The 27,515-nt window shown below is 42.5% G+C and overlaps 1 protein-coding gene across 2 annotated transcripts in view; it reads right to left on the bottom strand.

Moving 5' to 3' along the window:
- LOC148030115 (uncharacterized) overlaps positions 1–18,729 on the bottom strand; it is a 67,821-nt gene extending 49,092 nt beyond the window's left edge. The window contains exon 1 of one of the 2 annotated variants that reach the window (XM_087686390.1): positions 18,490–18,729. In XM_087686390.1, coding sequence (XP_087542516.1) covers positions 18,490–18,693 — 204 coding nt within the window. In that variant the 5' untranslated portion in view covers positions 18,694–18,729. The remainder of the gene's footprint in view (positions 1–18,489) is intronic. The other variant, XM_087686391.1, reaches the window with a different exon arrangement.
- Between the last annotated feature and the right edge of the window lie 8,786 nt (positions 18,730–27,515).

Here is a 27,515-nt window from a genome sequence, read left to right on the forward strand (position 1 = left end):
CAGATGTATGCACGGGAAATGGAATCCATATATCTGAACACGAGACAGTCGCATACAACAGTGAGTCACTGGCTGCGTGGGCACTGGCACTGGCACTGGCTCCTCTATCCATAGAGTCTGTAGATGGTAAAGATGATGATGATACTGACTGAGAAGGAGCCACTGAGTATAAATAGGCTGAAAAGTGGGGAGCAATAAATGCTGGTCGGCCAGCATTAATGCTGGCCAACTGGTGCATAAAATGCTCCACTGGCATAAAATGCCACACCAGAAAAATACCTAAAATACCTAATAAAAATGCCCAGCCCAGATCAAGCTCAGACTCACACATGAGCTAACAAATACTCTGCTAACACATGCTCGGTGCAAAATTTGACCCTGGCACAGACCAGAGGATTGATCCTCGTGCAAAAACGAAGATAATGACGCGAACAGATTCTGGGGTCCAAAAATAGTAACTCCCTAAATTTTAGAAATTGCTTCCATTGCATCCCACTAGTCTTCTGACCATCTTTGCAGACTATAGCTACATCCAAATTTGTAATGTAGCTCAACTGAAAGTGAATTTCCACTGATGACCTCATATGGACTAATCTCTTGCAGATTTGTCCATCTTCACTTTGAACTAGTCTCTTTCAGGCTAGTTCTTCAACACACTTGTCCATATACACTTTCACAAGTCTCTTCCAGGCTTGTCAATCTACAGTCTCTTCCAGACTTGTACTGGACCTTATCTGTCCAGTCTTGACTCACTAGACATTCCTGTCTGTTTCACATACTGGCCATGCAACTCAGGCATTTAGATTTCAAGAGGGATCCTTCCAAAAAGAAAAACCAAATAAAATATGTAATAAAGAAATCAACAAAAAGATAATAGTTGTCACAGTCTTGTGACATACCTCCCTCTCGAAATCACAAACGTCCTCGTTTGCATGAATGTCATACATGCTTCCAGCTAACCTAGTGAACTTACACTTAGCAGCACATGTACAACACATACATGCTATCAATCAACATTGTGAACTGAACACATTGTTAACACATGTATGTTCTAACTGTGAAACATGGCAGACTATCATCATGTGACTCAACATCACTCTTACCAGATATAGTGGCCGGTACACCACAATGATATCCCCATAGTGGCAGATTCTCATTTGATGACTCCACATCACCCTGACTAGAGATCTAGTGGCCGGTACATCAAAATGATATCCCCACTGAGTCAATTCACAAAATACATGCCCGATTGAGTAACCATTGTTACAACATGTATTCAATTCAATAGAAGTAAAAACTGTATTCTTGCAAGCAATACTTACTTCTTTAGCATTGAGAAAACCATATGGACACAATAAGTGTTAACATGTACAAAATCTGCTTCTCTACATAATTTCTTTCTTAAGCAATTGTCACTTTGACAATCTATTTCAGCTTAGAGATACAAGGGGTCAAGGTAGGTTGCAAGCGAAATGCTTCAAGGTAAAGTTCCAACACATTAGGTGACTCTGCACGTTCACCTTCGTCCATCCACTTAGCATCTATTGCTGGATAGTTCTTGAACTTAACCAAGTACCTTCTAGCAACCTTGCCTTTCACTTTCCTTTCCTTGTGTGCCAGTACCTGTTCTGGAACAAGAATTTCATCAAGTTTCTCAACTTCGGGCTGTTCCTTAGCTGGCATATCTTCTGGCACATCACCCACATAGGGTCTAAGAAGACTTACATGGAAAGCATTATGAATCTTCCAATTGTCAAGCAATTTCAGCCTATAGCTGACATCACTAATCTTCTCTGTTACTTGAAAAGGCCCATAGTATCGCATACTAAGCTTAGTGAAAAGGCTTTCCTTGCCTTTCCGCTTCTTTAAGCGTGCCTTTTCAAACCGCAACAGTACCCAATCACCAAGTGAAAATATCAATTCACGACGGTGATGATCAACAGCTTTCTTTTGTTTTGCCTGATTCCTTTCAAGGGCATGCTTAACTTTCTCATACATTTCACCCATACTCTGCACATATTGATCTACCTGAAAAATCTTATCCTTTGTATGCAAAATGGGAGGAACCTTTTTACCACCTTCAACAATTTCAAAAGGGGCTTTGCCTGTTGATGAATGCACAGTATTATTGTATGCATACTCGACCAAAGGCAAATACTGCTGCCACTTTGACTTGTGCTCTGACACATAGCACTTAAGCAAATCCAAGACAGTAGAATTTGCCTCTTCTAACTGTCCATCAGTCTGTGGATGAAATGACGATGAGAACTTAAGCGTTGTGCCCATGTTCTCAAATATGCCTCTCCAGAATAGACTTGTCATCCGTGGATTACGGTCACTGACAATAGACTGTGGCATACCATGGTACTTGAAGACATTGCACATAAACAAACCTGCCATCTGATCTGGTTTTATCTTCTTCCTAACAGGAATGAAATGAGCCTGTTTGCTAAACCTGCAAATAATAGTCCATATCCCATCATTTCCTGTCTGTGTCCTTGGAAGATCAAAGATAAAATCCATAGCTATGCTTTCCCATGGTTTATCTAGAATAGGCAATGGCTATAAAAGCCCTGGTGCTTTTTGCCTGTCAAACTTGACTTTCTGGCAAATCAAACACTGCCGCACAAAAGCATCTACATCTCTTCTCAAAGTAGGCCAATAAAAGAATGTCTCTACTGCTTTGACTGTTGCATCAATACCACGATGCCCTGCATACGGTGGAGAATGACTCTCTGTCATAACTTTCCGTCTCAATGGCATAGTCACACATAGTCTACCATGCATCAACATGAAACCATCCTTGAGAAGATAATGCTCATAATGTTGTCCATTGACAAGCTGATCAAAGATCCTTGCAAAATCTCCATCATCAACATACTGTATCTTCATATCATCAAGCTCATGATGATAAGGAATTGACAGCTGAAATTTGTGGCTTCCTTGACAAAGCATCAGCCACAACATTCTTTTTGCCTTCCACATGCACAATCTGAAAATGGAACATTGACAAAAAGTTTGCCCAACGCATATGCTTTTCTGACAGTTTAGTCTGAGTTAAGAAATAACGCAATGTCTGATGATCTGTCTGGACAACAAAATCTGCCCCAAGTAGGTAGTGTTTCCAACAAGAAAGCGCATGAATCACAGCCAGCAATTCTTTCTCATAGACCTGCATAGTCTTCTTTGGCCCTCGCAAGATTCTGCTTTCATAAGCCACTACCCGGCCATCTTGCATTAGCACTACACCAATGCTATTGCCACAGGCATCACATTGGACAACAAATGACTTCCTAAGATCTAGCAGAATGATCAGTCGACTAAAAGTCATCTTTTCTTTAAGAAGATTAAAAGCTGAAATCTCTTTCTGTGTCCACTGGAAAGGGATTCCTTTCTTATGTAAAGCATGTAAAGGTGAAGCAATCTCTGCAAAATTGCGAATGAACCTCCTGTAGTAAGAACACAAACCCAAGAAGCTTCTAACATCATGGACAGTCTTCAAATCTGGCCATGTTCTAATTGCTTCAACCTTAGCAGGATCCATTCGGACACCATCCTTTGACACTATGTGCCCCAAAAACTGGATTTCTTCCAAGAAGAACTCACTCTTCTTGCCATTGATAAGCAACCTATTACTGCAAAGCTCATCAAAGACTGCTTTCAAGTGTTCTCTATGCTCCTGTTCATTCTTTGAAAAGACAAACATGTCATCAAAGAATGTACCAACAAACTGCCTGTATGGACGAAAAATCCTGTCCATCATTCGATTAAACGTAGTAGGAGCATTGGTAAGTCCAAATGGCATTACCAAGAACTCATAAAGACCAAACGTGGTCCTAAATGCAGTCTTATGCACATCCTCTTGCTTAATCCTGATTTGATGGTATCCACTCTTCAAATCTATCCTGCTGAAAATTGATGCTCCTTCCAAACGGTCAAGGATATCGTCAATTCTTGGAATGGGGAACCTGTTCTTGATGGTACTCTTGTTCAACGCTCAATAATCTATGCACATGCGCCAAGAGCCATCCTTCTTCTGCACTAAGAGCACTGGTGAGCAAAAGGGAGATGAACTCGGCTGAATCAGCCCTTTTTCCAAGAGCTCATTCACCTGGCTCAATATCTCTTTCTGTTGGGCTGCACTAACCCTATACAGAGGTCTATTTGGTGGACTACTGCCTGGCACCAAATCTATTGCATGATTCTCAGACCTCTCTGGTGGCAACTGTGATGGTAATGAGTCAGAAAAACAATCACTGAACTGAGATAAGAAAGCAGACCTGTCTCTATTTAACATAGAAAAATTTGATTCATCATTATCCTTGACATCACGTGCAAAAATCAAGTACGCAGAAAGATGATTTTTTATTACAGATGTAATGGCAGAAGCCGATACAACAGGTACAGACTCTCCTTTAAGCTTCACATCAAGCACATGAGTCTTTCCCCTATGTTCCAAAGTCAGTGTCTTGTTAAAGGCATCCAAAACACCATGCTTTCTGAACATCCATGGCATTCCCAACAAGACATCACAGCCTTCAAGTGGCATGATATAAAATTCTTTTGCATCAACATAAGACTGTACATGAAGACGCAGTTTTCCAAGAATGGGTGTCACAGACTCTGAGTGGCCAGGACATGCCAACCCTGCCTCTGCTGTGTAGCCCATCTCATCTGCTCTGATGCCCAAAGTAGAAGCCAACTCTGGTGAGATAAAGTTTGCCTTAGCTCCAGGATCAAAGAAAATGAGTACATGTTGATCCCTAACTTTACCCCAAGCTCTGCAAAGCTCATTAGCATCCAAGTGTGGCTTGTCTCCCAGCATATCTGGCACTAAACCTGCTGAAGGCTTGGGCTTCTTTCCTTTCCTGTCCTCTTTATCATCATCAGCTGATTTCTTATTCTTGTCCGGACAGTTAGACGCAATATGACCAGTCTGCTTCACAGATAAAGCATTTCCTCTCAGTCATTAAAGCCTTTCTCTTGCGCACAAAAGGTTTCTTCTGGTCCTTTGGCTGCTGTCCAAAGAACTTGGCTGGCTTTTTCTTGAACTGCCAAGGTTTACATGTGCTTTGAGAAATCTGAGAAACCTGTTTACCAAATGGCTTCTTTGCTGAGAATTTTTCAGATTTGTCCTGTTTAATGCTGCCCCCAAAACCACTTGACTGTCCCAACAATAATGCATTTCCTGTGTTAGCATTCACAATTAATTGAGTCAAAGTGGTGACCTTTGTCTTTGTACAATAATTCCAAAGTTCCTTGGGCAGCCCACAGTAATATTTCTCTATCTGCTCCGTCAATGGCACAACCCTGTAAGAAGTGACTGGGAGTAAAGCCTCCCAAAACTTCTTGTTATAGTCTTCCAGATCCTTGCATTTAGATGCATCCAAATTGTGCCAAGCTGACATAACATCAATCTCAAATTCATTAGTCAACCAAGCAGAAGCAAATACTTGCTTGAAGTAAGTTCAAGTGGCAGGAGCCTGTCCTTGCATCAACAGTGTACTCCACCACTGACTAGCATTATCCTTAAGAAAAGTGGCAGCTTTCCGGACCTTAGAAGGCTCTGTAAAGTTCCCTCCTGCAAATGCGGCATCAAACTGCTGTAAGAAAGAAAGAGCCTTAGTCCTATCTTCGAATCCTCGAAAGATATCAAACTCTACAGCTGCACCACCTTCCTTGTATGGCTTTGGCTTCTCATGAGCCATCAAAGGATCCGTAGGATACGCCTGTAACATAGGAACACTAACAGGTGGCATAGGAGTTGCCGGACCACTGACTGCAAGGCTTGTAGACACAATACTTGCTTGCTGGTTTTGATAACCGGCCATACCAAAAGTGCCCTGTGGCATGCCAAAACTGCCCTGAACACCCTGAAATCCAGGCTGCATGCCTATATTACCATACATGGGGTTTGGCATAAAACCCTGTGTACCCCCAAACACTGTTCCTGGTACATAAATCTGGTTTCCAGGGGCATAACCAGCCATACTCTGAAATACAGATCCACCTCCAAAGTACCCAAGATGTACAGAGGTCGGTGGGAAAACCTGTGGTAAAGCCTGAAAATTGTTTCCCTTTCCATTTAAACCAACATTTGGCTGCTGTAAAGTGGCGAGCTGAAATGGCAATGCCTGTGTAACTAGCGTTTCCGCCACCTGTTCCTAGACGGTCGGAACCAATCTTGGAGTCTCCATTGACTCTGCAAGCTGCCTTGGTGTTTCCACTGAATCTGCAGCATGCTTACCCTTATCCTGGACCTCTACTGGATCCGAAATCTTTGCAGGTTGCCCAACTTGCTGTAAAGGAAGGGAAGGCTGCAAAAATGCCAAAAACCTTGGATTCTGCATCACTTGAGTAAACATACTCACAGCAACAACTAACTGAGTCTTGAAAATGTCTTCATCCATAGAAGAAGCTATATGAACTTGTGGCTCAACCATAACAGGAGGAGTAACAAACTGTGGAGGCCTAGAAGACTCTCCCACCTCATGAACAACAGGGATCTCCTGTGATGCAGACGCTTCCTCTCTAGTGTCTTCCTTTCTATCAGCCATAATGCACAATTCTGTGTCTTACACCCAAACAAACCCTGGCTCACTCTTTAGGGTAAAAGCGATTCGGTCCCGGCAACGGAACCATGCAACCGGCCTGTTCACTGGGAAGGGGATAGTGTACAACCAAAATATATAAATGCTTTCACCCAATTCACAGTCGCCCACTTTACCTGAACTTAAAGACACAAAATCAAGAAGAAATACAGGAAGCTAGAATGCTCTTGTTGCCACACAGACACCCTGTTGGCCCCTAAGTCAGGCGCCCCTTGCGGTATTTCTTTATTTTTAAAAAGAGAGAAAGTACAATGGCCTGTCTTTCACCTTTTCTGGGTGAAATTTGACAACATAACAATACAATTATTGACCCAAATCAAGTTGACCAAGAGGGGAAACTCTGCCCAAGTCTGAATCTTCTGGTTGGAGTGCAGAATTGACCATTTCAGCCTGCTGTATTTACTGGTTCAGACCTATTCTGAAACCTGTTTACAACTCTTACTGTTCCCTGTACTATTCAGCCCACTGTAATTACTGGTTCAGACCTGTTCTGACACCTGTTTTCAGCTCATATTGTTCCTTGCACTGTCCTGCATCATCTATGCCAAGTGCCCCTTGATTCTGGCATCAATTGGGCTCTGAAATACCCTCTGAACAGTCCAGAATCAGTTCTGGTTTAGTGCTGTTTCAGGCACTTGCTTGGTGAGGTAACCACCCTCACCTGTCCCTGCTAGGAGAGCATACAACTGCTCCTGTTCCTGGAGAAAGGAGGCTCTTGCCTCATGCAAAAACAGCATATTCCACACAGCTGTACCTGAATCAGAAGAAAGGCCCTTGATTCTGCAACGTAACCATACTGTCAGGGAGAGAGAGAGAGAGTAGGAAGCAAGCTCAGCCCTCTGTGCATCATAGACACGGTAGACCAGCTCTCAAGAGCTCTCCATCTGCAGCTGTTACTCACAAATGAGCCCCTTCCAGCCCAAAAATTGCATGCCAGCCCTCTTTAAAGAGGTAAGTACACCAATTTGTGCCAAGTGGCAGCACTAGAAGATATTTCCCATTCCAGCCTTCCGGTCTAAAATTCTCCATGCTCGGTGCAAAATTTGACCCTAGCACAGACCAAAGGATTGATCCTTGTGCAAAAACGAAGATAATGACGCAAACAGATTCTGGGGTCCAAAAATAGTAACTCCCTAAATTTTAGAAATTGCTTCCATTGCATCCCACTAGTCTTCTGACCATCTTTGCAGACTATAGCTACATCCAAATTTGTAATGTAGCTCAACTGAAAGTGAATTTCCACTGATGACCTCATATGGACTAATCTCTTGCAGATTTGTCCATCTTCACTTTGAACTAGTCTCTTTCAGGCTAGTTCTTCAACACACTTGTCCATATACACTTTCACAAGTCTCTTCCAGGCTTGTCAATCTACAGTCTCTTCCAGACTTGTACTGGACCTTATCTGTCCAGTCTTGACTCACTAGACATTCCTGTCTGTTTCACATACTGGCCATGCAACTCAGGCATTTAGATTTCAAGAGGGATCCTTCCAAAAAGAAAAACCAAATAAAATATGTAATAAAGAAATCAACAAAAAGATAATAGTTGTCACAGTCTTATGACACATTGTCTACTACAAAGACAGAGTATGTGGCTGCCACTGAGGCATGCAAGGAGGCTTTATGGCTTTCACGTCTGGTGGGACAGCTTGGCATCACAGAGTTACATGCCCTCCATTGTGATAGTCAAAGTGCTATCATGCTAGCACGGAATCCTGTCTTTCATGCAAAGACAAAGCACATACAGGTGAAGTACCACTTCATTAGAGATGTACTTGACAGCAAGAGCATTGAGCTTGTCAAAGTGCATACAAATGATAACCCTGCAGACCTTCTCACGAAGGGTCTTCCAACAGAGTGGTTTGCTCATTGCCGACACATGATGGAAGTTGGATAGATATATGTATTTCAGCTTTGTACATACCTAGACTTAGCTGATTATTTTCTCCTCTTAAGGCGCATTGCCTTTAGGTGGGAGGTTGTTGGGAATAAAGGCCTCGTACCTTTAAATGTGCTCAGGTGTGAACACACCCTTAGCACTTGTACTTACACGTATATATCTATCTAAAAACCTAAAGTGGTACACTCATCATTATACCTAAAAAGGTGCTCACTCTCTGCTCTGCTCTCTCACGCTCTCTGTCTCTAGCTGCGCGTAACGACTGACTGTCTTGATCTTCGTGCCTAACCCGTCACTACACTGGATGCGGATGTGGAGCCCCCACCACCAATGGTAGAGGCCTCTCCTGCATCGATTGAAGATACACCCACATTGAATGCTTCCTCATTAGTAGGAATAGAAGTTGGTGCCAATAAGCCACTTCCTCCTCCTCTTGTGGATCCCCCTCTCATCTTGGCAAGAATCTCCTCCGCAATGTTTTAAGGGATCTCCTTGCATGGAGCAACTTGCCCCCCTTTCCCCGTCTTGGAAAGATGTTGGAGAAGATGAGTTGCACCACTTATATAGCGCTTCCCGCAATACTTGCATGTCCAATGGTGGGAGTTGGACTTCTTTGTGTCCCTCTCCACATGGATCGCATGCAAATTGAAGGCCTTGTGCTTCTCACGAGTCATGGTGCCGATGAAGGATAAAGAGGCCCGAGAGAGAGAGAGAGAGAGAGAGAGAGAGAGATGCTTGAGTCTCGACTCTTGAAGTTAAGAGGGAGACTTGAGATGCCCGAGGGTTGGCGTAAAGTTGAAAGAACAAGAGTGAACTGTGAGAGAGAGCGGATGAGAGATGAGAATGGCAAATGCTTTGATAGGGTGCGGGATAGAGGGGATGGGAGATGAGACTTGAGAATGGCAAATGCTTCGATAGGGTGCGGGAAAGAGGGGATGGGAGGTGAGATTCAAGAATGACAAATCACAAGTCCATTCAAAAATCAAGATCCAAGAGAGGAATATGAGAATGGTAAGTCACAAGTGCTTGCTGAGAATGGTAAGTCACAAGTGCTTGCTGGATTGGTGTGGAAGCATGGAGGAGAGGAGCATCTTTTGTAGATGAGAGAAGGGTCAAAGTTCAAACAGTCAAAGAGGGGTCAAAGAGAGGGCTACCAGCTAGAAGAAATTCAAAGAGGGCTGGGGAGGGGAGTGCATGACTAGAAAAGGGGGCGGGTGAGGTATCCAAGGCTTCCCACCCCCAAAAAAGTGCCACGCAGGCAGGTGGAGTAAAAGCGGGGACGTAGAAAACGTGTGACGCGGGATCGATGACGCGCAGGTGATGTAGCCGAAACAGGCTCAAAATCTCGTACGAATTCATACGGATACATACCTTACGGTTCGTACCATACGAACCTGTCCGTACCACGTACGAAGGCAACTATGCCTTGAGGCATGTCCTAGACTCATCGAACTTGTGGGACATTGTTTATCAAACCCTTTTTTCTATACAAGGTTGTTTGTTCTTGGAAGGCCAGAAACACCTCTTCCATCGTCGAGTTGATGTAGGGATTACTTCCAAAGTTTCATTCCTAGTTACAACATTTTGATCTTGCATCAAAGTGGTGGGAACACTTAACTAAATTGTGGCTTGGGATAGGACCCATCATATATATCTCAACCATGAGCTCCAAAAATTTAGAATCACAAACCAAAATGACCTTAAAGTCAAGTTGGCTGAATACTGGGAATTTCTCGCCGAGTTCTCCACCAAAGGGCGCCTAAATCGCCTAACGACCACGTCACATTATTCCTTCACAAGCTTCCAAACAAATACTTATAACTTCATTCAACAAGTGATTTCACAACCGACTATACCCACATTCTATGAGTTGGAGTGTCAAGTACTATATTATGCTCGGCTATTCGATCAATTCCGTAGCACATCCTCCTTAGAAGGGGCTCTTGTCACCATCTCTCAGAGGGGACAACAAGAGCAAGGCAAGAAGGCACAAAACCAAAACCAAAATCAAAATCAAAACCAATCCAGTGAATCACAAGGAAACGTCCAGTCTGCTCTCAAACTTAGGTGGCAAAATGTACCTAAGAAAAATAGGTGTTGCCAACATTGTCAAAAGACTCACCATTTTAAAGATGAGTGTCAATTAAAGGTAAGAGGCACACACCCTAGACCCCCGCCACTCAATCAGGTGAATCTCAATAGAGAAGACAAGGTGATAGCAACCAAAATCAAGGGTAACGGAGAACTTAGACCCATATTGCCATTGGTCAGCCATCACAACCTGTATTGTTCTCAACTCCAGAGGACATGTCTAACTAGTCTACTAGACAACAAGCCCATCTTATCTCTATAGAGATATTAGAGGATGTGAGCGTAGTCCATATTTACGAGTTACCTCCTAACAATTTGACCACAAAGACCCACTCTACCTAATCGAGTATATATTTGCATGTTTGGATGATGGATAGTAAAGCCACCCATTACATGACCCCCATCCCAGATATATTTGTCTCTTGAGCCCCTATAGCCCAAAATATCCAATGTGGGAGCAACTCCTCATTCAAGATCCATAGTCTAGCTCGCATTAAGTTTGATAAGCTCAATCCCTAAGCTAATCTCTTGATTTTTGTAGAATACTACTCCAAGGCAAAAGCCTATCATTAGTTTGATCTTCAAATGAACAAGGTCGTTACCCAAAGAGATGTAGTTTTTAACAAGAGGGATATAGTGCAACCCAATGCACTAGCCTCCTTAGCCCACTTCATTAGGGATAATGCCATTTGAGCTAGGTCTACTATCTACTCTTAACTCACTTCCAGAGACTTCCACTTTAAGGACTTCTCCTAAGGATCTGTTACCTCACAGTACCAGCAAACCGTGCGGAATTCAAGGATCCTTCCACCAGATTCCATCCCAGAGGACTCGAGAATATCTACCCAACTTGTACCTATTGCCTTATTTGTGTTTGTCTTTATGGCACATTACACAGCACACTCTGAGTTGATGAGTTGGGATAAGGCTCTAAAGCATCCCCAGTAGCGCGAGGCCATGGAAAAGGAGCTTGAGCGCATTGATTGGAATGAAACCCCAACCTTTGTGGATTGTCTAGGCCACAAGAAATCATTGGGACTTGTTGTGGACACAAGAAATGTTAGAGGAGATCATAGCCTGTTTAGGCAGCTGCACAGTCAGCAGCAGCAGTCGGACCAGCAGCTGCAGTCGGACTGTGCAGTCGGACTGCCACGTGGCAGTCCGACTGCCTGCAGCCGTTTTTACCAGGCTGCGCCCTATTTCTGGCGCCCCGTTCTAGGTGGTTTTTCGCCTATTTATTGTCGACGACTTCAGCAGTCTACCCATTCTTCTCTGTCGCAGATTACAGACCGGTGCCGTGCAGATTTCTGTCTCTGTTCACAGATTTCAGACAGCAGACAGTGCAGACTGCAGCAGACTTCGAGGTGGACAGCAGGTCGCATCGTCGAGGTGGAGACACGCAGTCCAGCGCACTGCGCCCGTGTATATCTTTGTATTCAGCATTCTTTATACAGCGGATCTTCATTGTACACTGTCTCTTTTCTCTCCCTTCTCTCTCTGCGTTCTCTCTCTCTCAGTCCTACGCTTCCGCACCGCTGCACTCTGACATGGTATCAGAGCAGTGTTTGAGGGCTGACTGAGCGCAGAATCAACCTGAAGGGGAGTTTCCATCGCGACACAAATTTGCGTTTTTTACGTTTAAGGGCAGACAGGAGGGCTGCGCCTTGGAACAAGGCTGAAACGAGTGTGGGCGCACAGGAAAGGAGTACAGGTGGTGGATTTGCTGCTGTTTACTGCTATTTGACGTGGAGGAAGTTTGAGTTTTCAACCTAAAAGTGCAGGTTTTGCTTTTTCATCGCCTCCGGCGGGTGAAGAAGCTTCGGGACGCGGAAGAGCCTTAGCAGGCTGAGTTTACTCAGTCAGAGGGGGCTGCTTTTGCGTTTGAGAAGGCATTGCAGGTGAAGATGTCTACAGAGATGGACTTGGAGTTCCAGGAGATTATGGACCGGAAGGTGCCTCTCTTACCGGCTCTTCCTACAGATCAGAAGCTCGACGGCGACAACTACCGCATTTGGCGCGTTATGATGTTGGCCATTCTTGAGTCCTATGATTTGGCGGAGTCGGTACAGGAAGATATTGACCGGCCTTCGGTAAGAGATGAGTCCAAACTCTCTTCCGATGCTCGTGCGGAGTTGGCCAGGGCCCAGTCTCATTGGGACAAACTGAATTCGATCCTTTCTCTTTCTATCATGCACTACAGCCGTGATCGCTCACATCGAGCACTTGACGGTGGCTCGTGAGATATGGCTGGAGCTTGATCAAATGTACAATCGGATGACCCTGATGAAGAGGGTTTCTTTGGAGGTACAGATGCGGACCTTGTCCGTCAATAAGTCTTCTTCGCCAAGGGAACACATTAACAAGCTAAGGCAGCTACAGATGCAGGTTCAGAATGCGGGGAAGCCAATTTCCTCCGAAGACATGGCGATCACACTCTTGTCCCAGTTGCCGCCACGATTCGGTACATTTTACTCTACCCTTATTGCTTCGGGGCGAGAGTCTACTCTTCGGTGGGAAGAGTTGGTTCCTATGGTCTTGGACCAAGAGGAACAGTTAAAGGGACAGAATGCTTCCAAGACGGAGGCGTTGACAGGTCAAGCCTCTCAGAAGAAGGGGAAGGACCAAAAGAAGAAGAAGGGGGATAACAAGTCCAAGAAGGACAAGGAGAAGGACAAGGACAAAGACTCCACATGCCATATTTGTGGAAAGACTGGCCATTGGAAGAAGGATTGCCCTGACAAAGACTCGAAGGACACCAAGAAGAAGGAAACCAAGGATTCTGGAGTGGTGGCTGCACCCTCATCAGCTGCATTTCTACATTTAGTTGTCATTGAGGACGCTTCACCGAATGCTTCTGATGCTGCGATGGCGGCTCCCCAATCTCGAGAGTGGATTATTGATAGTGGTGCCTCACGGCACATGACTCCTTCATCAGATGGTGTTGCCCAGCTGCGACCTTCGCGTGGGCAGGTTCTCATTGGAGACAGCTCTTCAGTTTCTGTTGCAGGTCGGGGTAAGATGCAGCTTATTCCGGATGGACGAGGTGGCACCCATACCTCAGAGGTTTTGCATGTACCAGGATTAGGGTACCATCTCCTTTCAGTTCATAAGATTTGCTCCCTTGGTCTTTTGATGGAATTTGACAGTTCTACTGTGCGAGTCCTTGATCGTGAATCGAGGAAGGTTCTATCATCTGGATATGAGGAGAACGGCATTTACAAACTGAAGTCTTCCACTGCCCTCTCTTCTCTTCTTCTTACCTCACAGTCACAGTCTGAATTATGGCATGCTCGGTTTGGTCACCTGAACTATGACTATCTTCGGAAGGCGTCACGTGGACAGCTTGTTCGAGGGTTGCCAGATATAGTGGTGAGCCAGCATCCATGTGTCTCCTGCATACGGGGGAAGTAGCATCGGGATGCCATTCCCCACACAGCTTCGCGGCGGTCTACTTTACCGATGGAGCTAGTATCTACGGATCTATGTGGCCCTATGAGGAATGAGTCCCTGCGTGGGAGCTCTACTTCATGCTGATCGTGGATGACTATAGCAGGATGACATGGGCCTATTTTTTGACACTAAAATCAGAAGCTTTCTCGCACTTCAAGGATTGGCTTCTCTTTGAGGAGAACCGATCAGGCCGGAAGTTGAAGACCTTGCGATCCGACAAGGGAGGTGAATTTGTGTCTAATGAATTTGCTCGGTTTTGTGCAGATAGAGGAATTCACCAGGAGTTTGCCAATACCAATACTCCTCAAGAAAATGGTATTCTAGAACGGAAGAACCGCAGTGTGATCGAGATGGCGCGCACCATGATGGAGCACCGACAGACCCCTCAGGTTCTGTGGGCCGAGGCTGTGGCTACTGCAGTCCACATCCTTAATCGATCCCCTACTTCGGCCGTGGAAGGGATGACTCCATTTGAGGCTTATTTTGGGACGAAGCCAGATGTTTCTTACTTTCGGGTCTTTGGGTGTGATGCCTATGTTCACATTCCCAAGGCTCACTGTGACAAATTTGAAGCGGCTTCCCGAAAACAGGTATTTGTTGGCTATAGCTCTCAGTCCCAAGGCTATCGACTGTATGATCCCGTCAAGCGGGATGTATATACTAGCCGTGATGTGCGGTTTGTGGAGATTCCGGCTTCTTCAACGGGTGAGGAGCATCCCGTTCTTGGAGATCCAGGGGAGAGTTTGGCTCCTTCTACAGTTCCACTGAAGCCTGTGCCGTTTGATTATGATTCTGTTTCTGACACAGAGTCTACTGTTCCACCGGATCCTTCTGAGGAGTTACCACCGGTGGACATTCCAGAGTCTTCTACTGATGGAGAACGACGAGGGGAGGTTCGGCCTCCTCCTCGCTGGGCCCGTGACACACTCCGTGATTCAGGGATCGAGGGGGTTCTTGAGGAGTGGGGACCGCAGGATGGTCCGCGGCGGTCACGGAGGCACCAGGCGCATTCTTCGGAGCTTGTTTCTCCAATTATTGTTTGATGTCCCGAGTTATGCAGGATCGAGAGCCCACCTCCGTGAAGGAGGCTTTACAGTCCGCCCCATGGAAGAAAGCTATGGAAGCTGAGTTGGAGGCTATTGAGAGGAATGGCACTTGGTCACTTGTGCCACGCCCCCCGAAGAAAAAGGTGATTGGAGTCAAGTGGGTCTTCAAGACCAAATATCTCAGTGATGGTACTTTGGATAAGCACAAGGCTCGCCTTGTTGCTAAGGGTTTTGCCCAGCGCCCAGGGATTGACTGTCATGACACCTTTGCCGCTACAGCTCGTATGGCAACCATTAGAGCTGTTCTTGCTTTGGCTGGCCATAGGAGATGGCCTGTTTATCAGCTGGATGTGAAGTCAACCTTCCTAAATGGTGATTTGAAGGAGGAGATCTACGTTGAGCAGCCTCCTGGCTTTGGTTCTTCAGATGGGAAAGTCTACAGGTTGAAGAAGGCCCTGTATGGTCTCAAGCAGGCCCCGCGAGCTTGGAACGAGAAGATTAATTCGTTCCTCCAGACTCAGTTGGGATATCGGCGGTCCAAGGCCGATCCGCAGCTGTATGTTCACACTTCCGAGGATGGTTGTGTGCTGTTTGTATTATATGTTGATGATTTGATTGTCACAGGTGATGATGCACAGCAGGTCAAGGAGACAAAGTCAGCTTTACATCGGACGTTCGAGATGACGGATTTGGGGCTACTCCATTTCTTTTTAGGCCATGAGATTTATCAGTCTCAAAGGGGGATCTTTCTCTCCCAACAGAGATATGTACAGGAGCTCTTGGTGACTTTTGAGATGGAAGATTGTCGGGCCCTCTCTACTCCTATGGATCCGAACTGGAAGGCCACTTCCCATTCAGCTTCTCCTTTGGCGGATGCTTCCCGCTATCGACAGTTGATAGGGTCTTTGATTTGGCTTCTCAACACGAGGGTTGATCTATGTTTTGCTGTTGGGCTCTTGGCAGGGTTCATGAGTGAACCTCAGACGGTGCATTGGCAGGCTGCTCAGAGGATATTTTGGTATCTAAGGGGGACGTCTGATTTGGGGATTCATTACCCCGCAGGGACAGATGGGTCAGATCTTGTACTTGCAGGTTGGAGCGACTCGGATTGGGCTGGTGACGTGGACCACAGACGGTCTACAACAGGTTACTGCTTTACTTTGGGTGCAGGTGTTATTTCATGGAGTAGCAAGAAGCAGCCCACGGTAGCCCTTTCGTCTACTGAGGCGGAGTATCGGGCCGCATCTTCCACCACATGCGAGGTTGTGTGGCTTAGGAGATTGTTGGAGGAGCTTGGGTGCCCCCAGACTCGTCCTACATTGCTGCGATGTGACAATGAGAGTTGCATTGCCTTGGCAAGGAATCCTGTTTTTCATGCCCGGACGAAGCACATTGAGATCCAGTACCACTTCATCCGAGAAAAGCTTCTAGATGAGACCATCACTGTGGAGTATTGCAAGACGGAGGATAATCTTGCGGATTTGTTTACGAAGGCACTTCCTCAGGCTCTACTTCGGCAACATTCCCGATCCCTCAGGCTTCTGCCTTGTCCAGGCTCTGAGAGGGGGTGTTAGAGGAGATCATAGCCTGTTTAGGCAGCTGCACAGTCAGCAGCAGCAGTCGGACCAGCAGCTGCAGTCGGACTGACACGTGGCAGTCCGACTGCCTGCAGCCGTTTTTACCAGGCTGCGCCCTATTTCTGGCGCCCCGTTCTAGGTGGTTTTTCGCCTATTTATTGTCGACGACTTCAGCAGTCTACCCATTCTTCTCTGTCGCAAATTACAGACCGGTGCCGTGCAGATTTCTGTCTCTGTTCACAGATTTCAGACAGCAGACAGTGCAGACTGCAGCAGACTTCGAGGTGGACAGCAGGTCGCATCGTCGAGGTGGAGACACGCAGTCCAGCGCACTGCGCCCATGTATATCTTTGTATTCAGCATTCTTTATACAGCAGATCTTCATTGTACACTCTCTTTTCTCTCCCTTCTCTCTCTGCGTTCTCTCTCTCTCAGTCCTACGCTTCCGCACCGCTGCACTCTGACAAGAAAAGCCAATATCTAGAAACTTCTAGAAGATTCAAGAAAGTTCTAGAAGATTCTGGGTAGTTCTAGAAAGACTCCGCAAAACGCTTACATAGCGCTAATATCAGTATCTCTCATGTCATCGCTTATGTCAATGATGCTTGTGTCACAATAATATCATCATCTACACGCTTTCCCTTAAACTCCTCTATTAATCTCCTTCCTTAAACTGCTATAGAATAAATAGGAGTCTTGCCTACGAGCACTTCCGTCTTGCCAATGCCAATTGAGACTCTTGCAAGGTAAGTCCTCTCTAGTTCTTGTTCAAGCCTTGAATCTCTAGTTTTCGTCTTGTCTTGTCTTATCTTAGTCTTTTGTATAACACCATTGTATCAATCTTGTATCGAGAAGGATATTATTGTAATTCCTTATCTTTCAATAAGAAATCAAGTTCTTCTTCTTCTTCTTCTTCTTTGAGTTAATTTGTGAGGCAGCAATCCTTGTCCTTGCCAAGTTGTTATCATCCTCATAACAATTTGGCAAAACTACATACTTGACATTGCCTAATTCTGATGGATATGGCGATAGAAAGTGTCATCACCCTTACAAGGTAGAAAATAGTTCAATAGGTGATTAAAATTTTGGACTATTGAAACATATCCACCACATGGCCTATTCATGTGCACCTCAAGATAATGCTATCCATCATAATGGCAATTTTTTCCTCCACTTGTTACATGGAGAAAGCAAACGCTAATAACCTATGTCTATAGCTATGGAGATTGTTTGAATAGCTAAGGTGAACATGAAGGGACTTAGGCTGATGGATGTTTCCAATAGCCAAAGTGTGTTCCTCGAAGATATGTAGTGGTTTGATATAAAGTTTCATGCATTAGCTAGAATAGCTACATTGTTGACAAAAGCAGCCTTGTCCCATCTTGTGGCTCTATGCACTGGAATGTCAATGCTAACCTTTGCCGATTGGATAGTCTCTCGGTTGAAAGCAATATTTAACTGCCTTTGAGGGCAAGATTTTGGGCTGTCCACTCTCCGCTAAGCTCATTCCAATTTGGGAGGATTCTTGTGCATCTTCAATGGACACCCCACAATCATGTTGTTTTTAAAGACCCATCTATTAACTCTTACACCTAATGCTCAATCGTCTCTCTCTCCATGAGGTTTACCACCAAATGTATTCACTGTTTCTTAATGCTTTTGATGCTTTTGATGTGTGTTGTGCTCTCACTGAATATAACATCTATGATCTAGTGAAGATTAGGTATCATTCAACTAGTTTCACCAACCACAAAAAAGAAAAGAAGAAGAAGAAGAAGAAGAACTGTGTGTGGATGAGAGAGGGTGACTTACTGAACGTGCAAGGTGTCCGTTGTCTGCATGTTGAAAACATTCATGGCGAGGAAGGTCCATATTAGAGATGCTAACGGCAGAACAGGCGCTAGGCGTCTTGCATGTCATCCACCGCTTCTTCTTCTTCTTCGTCGTCACATGAGCTCCTATTCGAAGGGGCGAAGGGGGTAGCCCCTGATAGAACAGACCCCTCGCTTGAGCCATCGCCACGGCTTTCCCGCATCCCAAAGTCTTATAACATTCTATCTTCTATCAGGAAATTTTAATTAATATACATATTCATGTTTACATACATTTAATTATTTATTTTGTTTTATTTTATCTTAAATTATCTAAAGCTTGGCTTCGGTAATTCCGAACCAAGGAGAAAATTCCCAAACCTAAATATACATATACATGTGTTTACATTTATTCATTTATTTATTATCTTTGATTATCTAAAGCTTCAGTTCCCTCTCTCTACTACCACTATCACCCTAGAGAGTCAGTAACCTCCTCTCTAAGTCTCCTCTAGTCCTCTTGGTCTAGCCACTTAGGCTTCCCTATACCACTCTTCACTACCTTTTGTGCATCTGATCGTCTTTGGGATAGCATCAGCTCTACCATCTATCCAGTGGAGAAGCAATCAACCATAGTAGGTATTAGAAACTCCTTGTGTAAGGATGCTATTACATAATCCTTACTACCTGTTATGGCCTTTCAACATGTCATAACAGCAACGAAACATCATTCTGCCTGAATACATAACAGTGATGTAAAGGAACTTCATGAATGTATTTCTAGCCATCAACACTATATTATGTTTAAGAAATACATTCAAACACAAAGCAAACATCATACTCAACAACATAGAATTGTTGTTCATCAATTGCAACATGAAATCTAACATTGACTTTGTTTAGATGGTCAACAATCAAACATAAGTGCATGATGATTGCCTTTGTCTATATGGTGGTCATCCTCCGCTTCTTATTCCTGTCCCACTATATCTCATGTGCATGGGCTTTTTCCAAGGGCAAAATCTAGCCCTTATCATGTCACACCCATTCCCAATGAAACCCATGATTCTCATGATACTCCCAACCATGGATATGGTCAAAATGATAGTTGTTAGACCATCGACATTGTATTTCGTAGCCATCAATGTATAAAAATAGCCACCCCAAATTGCAATTACTCAAGTGTGATGATCAAGATAATGATATTGATCTCGAGGCCACTTTATGGTGACTATGGAGATTTACATGTACATAGACATGACTGTGTTATGTTCTTTTTGCTTATGCTAGACAAAAATTATGCTTATTCTTGCTCTCCATTGATGGCAAATATGGATGTGCATATGCACAAGGCTCATAATCACTATGTGAATTATAATGATGGCTATTATCTCTTGTTGTATGAAGCACCTCTTATTAGGATATGAAATAGCCTAACTATCAATAACACCACTGCAAAGCACCACCTAGTGTGGTGCTTTGAACAGCCTAGGTACAAAGTGCCTAGTTATTATAATTGATAGATTTCGCTAACCAATTACTAATCCTATATGCCAACTATATAATGTTCCCAAACTTGCCTCCTTGGCCACATTCCTTTCATTTCAATCTTGAGTCATTGGCAAGCCCTATCTACCTCTCTACCAAGATCGCAGTGGGAGGTTGGGAAGTAAGCTGTAGGCTTGATAATTTGCTCTTGCAGAGGGGGGCTAAAGGTGAGAAAAGGATCGAAAAGGAGACTCCAAACTCCCTTCTCCTAGATGTTTTTACCTCTACTACTCCTCCCCTCGTCGATAGGAAGAAATGGTGGCTAGCCTGGATTGGTTCAATGAAGCTTAGTGCTAACGACCAAGTGGTGAGCTTTAACATAATGTCTAGCACACAATGTCCTACCCCCACGTATTTTAGCTCAATGGAGGAGATGAATTGAATGCTAGTCAAGGACATGGCAATGCATGATAGCCTAGATTTCATGTACTCAACTGACGTGGAAGACTCCACATGGAAAAAACTTAGGTGCTATTAGCTCCCCCCCATTTTAGTGTCCCACCCCCCTCCCCCCCATTTGTTTCTATAGGTAACACGTCTCTACCCCATAAACATGGTTTATGGCCTCAGGACCCTCCATTTTGATTATATTTCTATGAACGTAATGCCACTTAGATTTCAACAATTTTGTGATTGCTTTTGACTTATGCAATTGTAAGAAAGCATTAGATTTTAACAATTTTGTGATTGCTTTTTTACTTGTGCAATTGAAAGAATGTATGGGAATGCTATGTGGGTATCATCCATTTGAGTGTGCCTTAGGTCAAAAAACACTTTGGTGAATCCTCATATATATGGATTACAAAGCACCATCAACAAAGACGGGATACTTGCTAAAGCTTAGGACCTTTATTTGGATCTTGGTCAATTGTTAGCTCATTGTTTTTTTATATCTATGAGGCATGTTGGTTGTTTCTCTTTTGGGTCTAAGAAAGAAGCTCCACATTTAGCTTCATTTAGATAGGTACTTCTTTTGCAATTTGTTATCATCACCCACCCCACAACTACACTTGATTTACATTCATATTTGAGTGGAACCTAAGACATATGATATACCTTCGTGTTTGAGTGGAAGCTATGTCTTGAGTGCTTCTTGATGTGATACTTTAATATATGAATTAGAATAAAACGGCCAAGTGTAAGATGTGATTAATGCTCAATACTTTGTTAATAACCCTGCATGTAGTCTCCTTGGTGAACACATCCTTTGGATGTGTATGGGGGTTCAAATCCCCTTAGGACTTCTTCCTTCTCAATACAAGTATGAGATTCATAATATTAGTCACAAGCAATATAGGTGCAACATGGCATGTGGAATCCACATGTGGATTCATATTGTTGGGTCACTTCTATGTTCTTTGGTACATGTAGAGTACCTTATAATATATACAAGTATTTTACATAGATAGACATATACATAATAGACTTCTTAGCTAGAAAATCAACACCTTTTCAAGATGATAAATATTGATATATAGTTGTATATTTTATTAAGTACACATTTCCATGTTGATTTAAGTGTAAAGAATCATGTGATGTATTATTGGCACATATATAGGCCCGCATGCTTTGCACCTAAAATTATTGAACTCTACTAGGCCTACATCACAAATTGAGCAATCTAAGATTCTAATTCATAGAGTACACACCATTGTACAAACATAATGTTGACTAAAATCCATTTATCATCATTCTTAGAAACTAACTTATGTTGGGGTGACAAATGTTTAAATAACATTTATTTGAGATTGCTGCATAGAGATTAGATAGTGATTTTTGAAGTTATGGTGACATCCCAAGAAATACAAATACTTTTCTATTGGATTCTCTCTCTTTTTTTTTCGTAAATGGATTCTCTCTCTCTCTCTCTCTCTCTCTCTCTCTCTCTCTCTCTCTCTCTCTCTCCACACACGCACGTATGTATGTGTTTGTATATATGTCTACTATTTGTGCATGATTGTGTGTTTAATGTTTAAAGTGATGCTTAAGTGATGGTGTAAGTTGTAAATCATCAATGTGATAAAAAGACTTGGCCACTTAGATGGCACAAGACAACTAACATGGATAGATCTACATCGAGATTGAGTGTCCCATGTGAATGATAGACTTTCTTACTTATTTTTGAAGCTTCCCATGAGTTATTTAAGCACACACCTAGAGTCCTGGTCTCTATCTCATTTTCTTGATCCCCCATCTGCCCCTTCATAACTCCCTCATTTCCACAATGTGCTTTTATGCTCTAAGGTACCAAGATGCTCTATTTTCTCTCTTTTCTCCCAACCCAAACAATGTTGCTTTCCAGTTTAATGTTTTCTTTCACATGGCACCAAACACCCCCACTACTATTGTAAATTCTATACCTTTGCTTACAACTCTAATATTTTTCATTTGCATTGGTTGTTGTCCTAGGCACCCAACTTTCCACTACTACTTTAAAAGTCATACACACATATGCAAGCACGTGCATGCATTCAAACACACATAAACACATGAATGCATGGCACCACATACACATACACATGTAGAACAAATTATAGTGTCAAGGGTCATTCTTTTTATGTATGAACTTTTAGGTCAATCCATATTAGTATACCATTTATATCTCAATGGCACCATTTTAGTGCTAGTAATCACCCCTACTACTATTATAAATTCTCTATATTTGCTTACAGCTCTAATATATTTCCTTTGCATTAATCATTGTCCATGGCACCCAACTTCCCACTACTATCTTAAAAGGTGCACATTCACGTGCACACACACACACACACACACACACACACACACACACACACACAATGCCACATACATACACACATGTAGAACATATTATACTATCAAGGGTCATTCTTTTGAGCATGGTGTTGACTTTGATGAGGCCTTCTCTCCTATGGTCAAGATGGCTACCCTATGCTAGGTACCGCCTTTGGTTACTCAGTTAGATTTAGACCTTTATCAGATGGATGTAAAGGCATATTTCTTACATGGAGACCTTCATGATAAGCTTTATCTACAATAGCCTAAGGACTTTGAGAAAAAAGACAAGGAACACCTAGTGTGCAAGTTGAGAAAGAGCCTCTATAGCATTAAGTAGGCACCTAGGGAATGGTACCACAAGTTTGATACTTTCATGCATGCACAGCGATATACACGTAGTGATATGGATCCATGTCTCTACACAAAGAAGGCTTGTGATGGCAACCTTATTATCTTGGTACTTTATGTGGATGATATGTTAATTGCTAAGAGAGCTCGTGATTTGTTGAGATGGATACCTTGAAAAGTCAACTCAAGAAGAGCTTTAAGATAAAGGACATGGGACATGCCTCGCATATTCTTAGCATGTGAATCACATGCGATCACTCTAAGGGGCTCCTTTACTTATCATAGAAGGGCTGTATACAAAAGGTCCTTGAGCACTTTCATATGCATGATATTAAGCCTATTGGGTGTCCCTTACCTTCCCATGTGAAGGTCAAATATATAATTTGTCCCTAGTTAAATAAGCAAAAGGTTGAGATGACCAACATCCCTTATACATCAATAGTGGGCACTTTAATGTCCATGATAGCCACTTGTCTAGGCATAGTATTTGCAATGGAAGTTGAGCATGCTATACAGCTACACCCAGCTGATAAAATTAGGATGCCTTGAATGGGTACCATGAGGTACCTGAAATGCACTATAGATATAAGCATTTGCTATGGTGGTCAGGATGCTACAATCATGGGTTACACTAACTCTGACTATATAGCACATGAAGACAGTAGAAAGTACACCTCTGGTTATGTCTTCACTTTTGTTGGAGATGCTATTTCTTGATGTCTAGGGTGCAAAAGTGCACAGCCTTATCTATTGCTAAAGAGTATGTTGCAGCCCCCACCGAGGCTTGCAAGGAGGCCCTATGGTTAGGCCAAACCTTGCTATTACTGTTACTCCTATATTGCATTCGAATTCTATGTGTGCTTTTCAGTTGGCCAAGAACCGGGCCAAGAATCCGTCTTTCATGCAAAGACAAAGCACATTGAGATCCACTACACTGCATCAAGGAGGTGGTAAAGGGCAAGTCTCTTGAGCTTGTCAAGATTTCGATTGACGAGAATCCTGCAATTTGCTCACTAAAAGTCTCTCAGCAGGACGTTTTATCTTTCTTAGGAAGATGATGGGCGTAGGGTGAGATGATGTCTATTCCTCATCCTGTTGTACTCTATATACATTCATACTTTGTCACTTTTTCTTATCCTCTTCTCACTATAGATGCATTCACTTTAAGTGTGAGGTTGTTGGGAGTAAAGGCACTTATTTCTATGCCACCCTATACAATGTGATCACACACCTGTACACTACAAATGGTGGCTACCCATCATTGTCACTTTATTCTTTATTCTTTTAATATCTGTTGAATAAGGAAAGGTTGGTCACACATAGTTGGAGTTCCTACATGTTGTGCCTATCTCTCTTGCTCTCTTGCTCCACCTGACACAGTTCTTTGTTTTTGCTTCTACTTGTGTGCTTCCAATCAGGCTCAACCTTCCACTATTTTTCACAACGATATGGTTTTTGCAACTCTACTATACAAAATCTTTGCATATCTTATTTGTTTTGTGAGTTCACACGTGAGCTCTTAAGATTTTTTAAAATTAAAATATGAATAGAATATTGATATGTAGCATCTCCAAAGAGATGATTTTAGCACTACAAGCTTTTCTTAATAAACTTAAAGGTGTTAGTCATTTTTTCTACAATATCAAAAATAAAAAGCAAGTAATTGTTGAGATAATAGATGATCAAGCTTTTTGTAGGTTAAGATCGACCTTACATTTTGAACAAAATCTTATTACAACATAGCTAGACCAGTTTGAAAATCAAAGCCTTGAGGATAGTTTAGATCTTGTAAGTTTCTCCACTCATTTTCCCCATGCCATCAAAAAGTGATTGTTTCTAAGTCAAATTGTATGATATATTAGTAGCTTCCATCATCTTCTTTACAACTTTCCAATAATGCATTACTTCCATACAATCTCACGTTAAGTGCACAATACTTTTCATGTCTCTTACAAAATGGGCGACTTCAAAAATATGTTTGTGTCTAATAGAGAGCCTATTAGCAACAACTCCAATGTTGGGGTAAAGGCCAATGGTTTATCGATGGGTGGGCACCCCTTGTAGATGTACACACTATATAATCATATATAAGTGAAGATAACAAAGAATAAGGGTACCATTCATTTTTTCCTATATAACTTTCTTGTATTCTTCTCTCTCTCGACCCTCTTGCACTCCATAGCTTCTACCCCACATCGCACCATTGCTCCCCTCTCAATTGTTATTAGAGAAGCATTTGATGTTCATAGGAGCTTATACTTGGAGCGAGAAGTGCAAATAGTAAATATTTGTCATGAAGGTTGAGGACTTTAGCTTCTTCTCTAACATTGTGCACATTGACGGGATGAGTGCCTTGAATGATTCTCTATTAACGCCGGGCACATTCCTAAGAGTGAATTGCTTTTCATCTTGGGCAGAAGGTTGATGGGAATGCCTATCCTTTTCGGGTGTGAGACTTGTAGGTGTGAACATGGGTGATGTCATATGTGGGTGATGCCACAATATTCATATGTCAAGTGCTAACATCTATGTGATTTGATAATTTAATGGAATTCCAATGATTAGTTGATTTATTATGGATAGCTACATTTATTTAGTTAATTATTTTTCTAACATGATTTTTTAAATTTCTGACAACTGACGTGTAGAATAAGATGAATTGGATAAACACAACAAGCGCAATTTATTTCAAATACTTCTTCATTTAAATAGACACACCGATGTTTATTCTAAGGTGTGTGTACATTCTCTTTGTAAATATTTATTAATACTTGAGAATTTTAAAATATATATTGAAGATATTTTAGAAATATTTTATGGCTCTTAGCAGTTTTGAGTTGTGCAGCTGATTGTAACTATCTATTCAGTTAACTCAAACTCTTTTGTGAAATGAGTGATTGTAAAGGTCCTATCTTTGGGCAAAGAAAGATTCATTTTAATATTATAAATAGAATATGGAGGAGTTGCCCACTCCATGTACGAGGGAAAAATTACACCTAATAGTTGTCACTCAATGTTGCTTTACTCTTCTTTAAGTCTATTTTGAGTTTTATGAGTCCTGCTTTTAATTTTATAAGAACAAAGAGAAAGGGAGAGCTTCTTTTGCTTGTTACGCACAAGTCTAGCATTCAATTTGTGCAATAGTGGTATTAGAGCTCAGCTTATATTTGGGGCTTCCAAAATCACCTATCATCTTGCACGAAGGTGAGCTCTCTGGAGCAATTGAGCCCTACAGTCCATCTCAGCTCAAATTGACTTCACGACTAGATTCCTAGATTTAGTCTAACATTGAAAAATTCAACCCCCCTACCATGGCACCATCATTCTATGAGTTTTAGGCCAAAAGAAGGTTAGTAGAAGCTTAATTAATCTTTTAAATTAATCCTTGCTTAAGCTTTAAGAAGCTTAAAGCTTAGTTTTGCAATTTCTAGGGTGGGGGGGCATTTTTGGGGCCAATGTGATCACTGACAATATATTTTTATCCTAAAAAGCCATTTTTTTTTAAAAACTAAGGCTTAAAGCCTTGATTAGCCCCTTCCTATTTAATCAATTTAAGCCTCTCCTACATCAAGTCACTTGTAGACTACTCAAATAAATCCAAATCACCATTGACTTGTAGCCTTTACGAGGCGATTCTTGCACAATCACTTTGGGACTATAGAACTCCATCAAAATACCATTAAAAAATTTCAGTCTTGCTTGCCTATTCCATCTTATCATTTTGGCAAGAAGTCACTCTTTATTTCTTACACACCAAAGTTTTATTGCCACAGGTGAACCGTCTCTTCAAGGTGTCTTTATTATTAGAATGTCTCTATCAAGCCATTCACAATCATCATGTATCATGAAGGACCATCCAGCACTGCAAATTTTAATTTCGCATCGTTGCTTCTTAAACCAACCATGGAGCAACGCATGTTTTTATTAGCCATGCAATTAGAACAAAAGCATCAATATTCCAACTTCCAACTTCCATGGGAAATAATATGGGCAATAACAATTTTCGTTTTAATTATTTTCGTGCTTCCAACTTTTAATTTGAAAATTCCTAATCACCAATCTTGGATGCAAAATTTTTATAATAATGTTAGCCAGTCTACTTCAAATTATAATCCAAATATTTCTTATGTGCCTAAGTCATCTGAACCTAAAAATATTAATTCAAGTATCTCAAATACCAATTCAAAGAATGTAATTTGCTATAAATGTAATCGCTTTGGCCATATTGCGAGTCATTGTCCTATGGGCAACACTCATGATTGGAAAAAGCCTACTGCACATTTAAATTATCTTGGAGCTAATGAAGCAACTAGAGAGCTTGAAGCGATGCCCGATTTTGATGAAGCCACACTTATGGGAGAAAATACTAGTGAC

The sequence above is a fragment of the Lygodium microphyllum genome, chromosome 10 (assembly GCF_053477565.2).
Source record: "Lygodium microphyllum isolate KBCC chromosome 10, Lygodium_microphyllum_v1.1.10, whole genome shotgun sequence".
Taxonomy (NCBI): domain Eukaryota; kingdom Viridiplantae; phylum Streptophyta; class Polypodiopsida; order Schizaeales; family Lygodiaceae; genus Lygodium; species Lygodium microphyllum.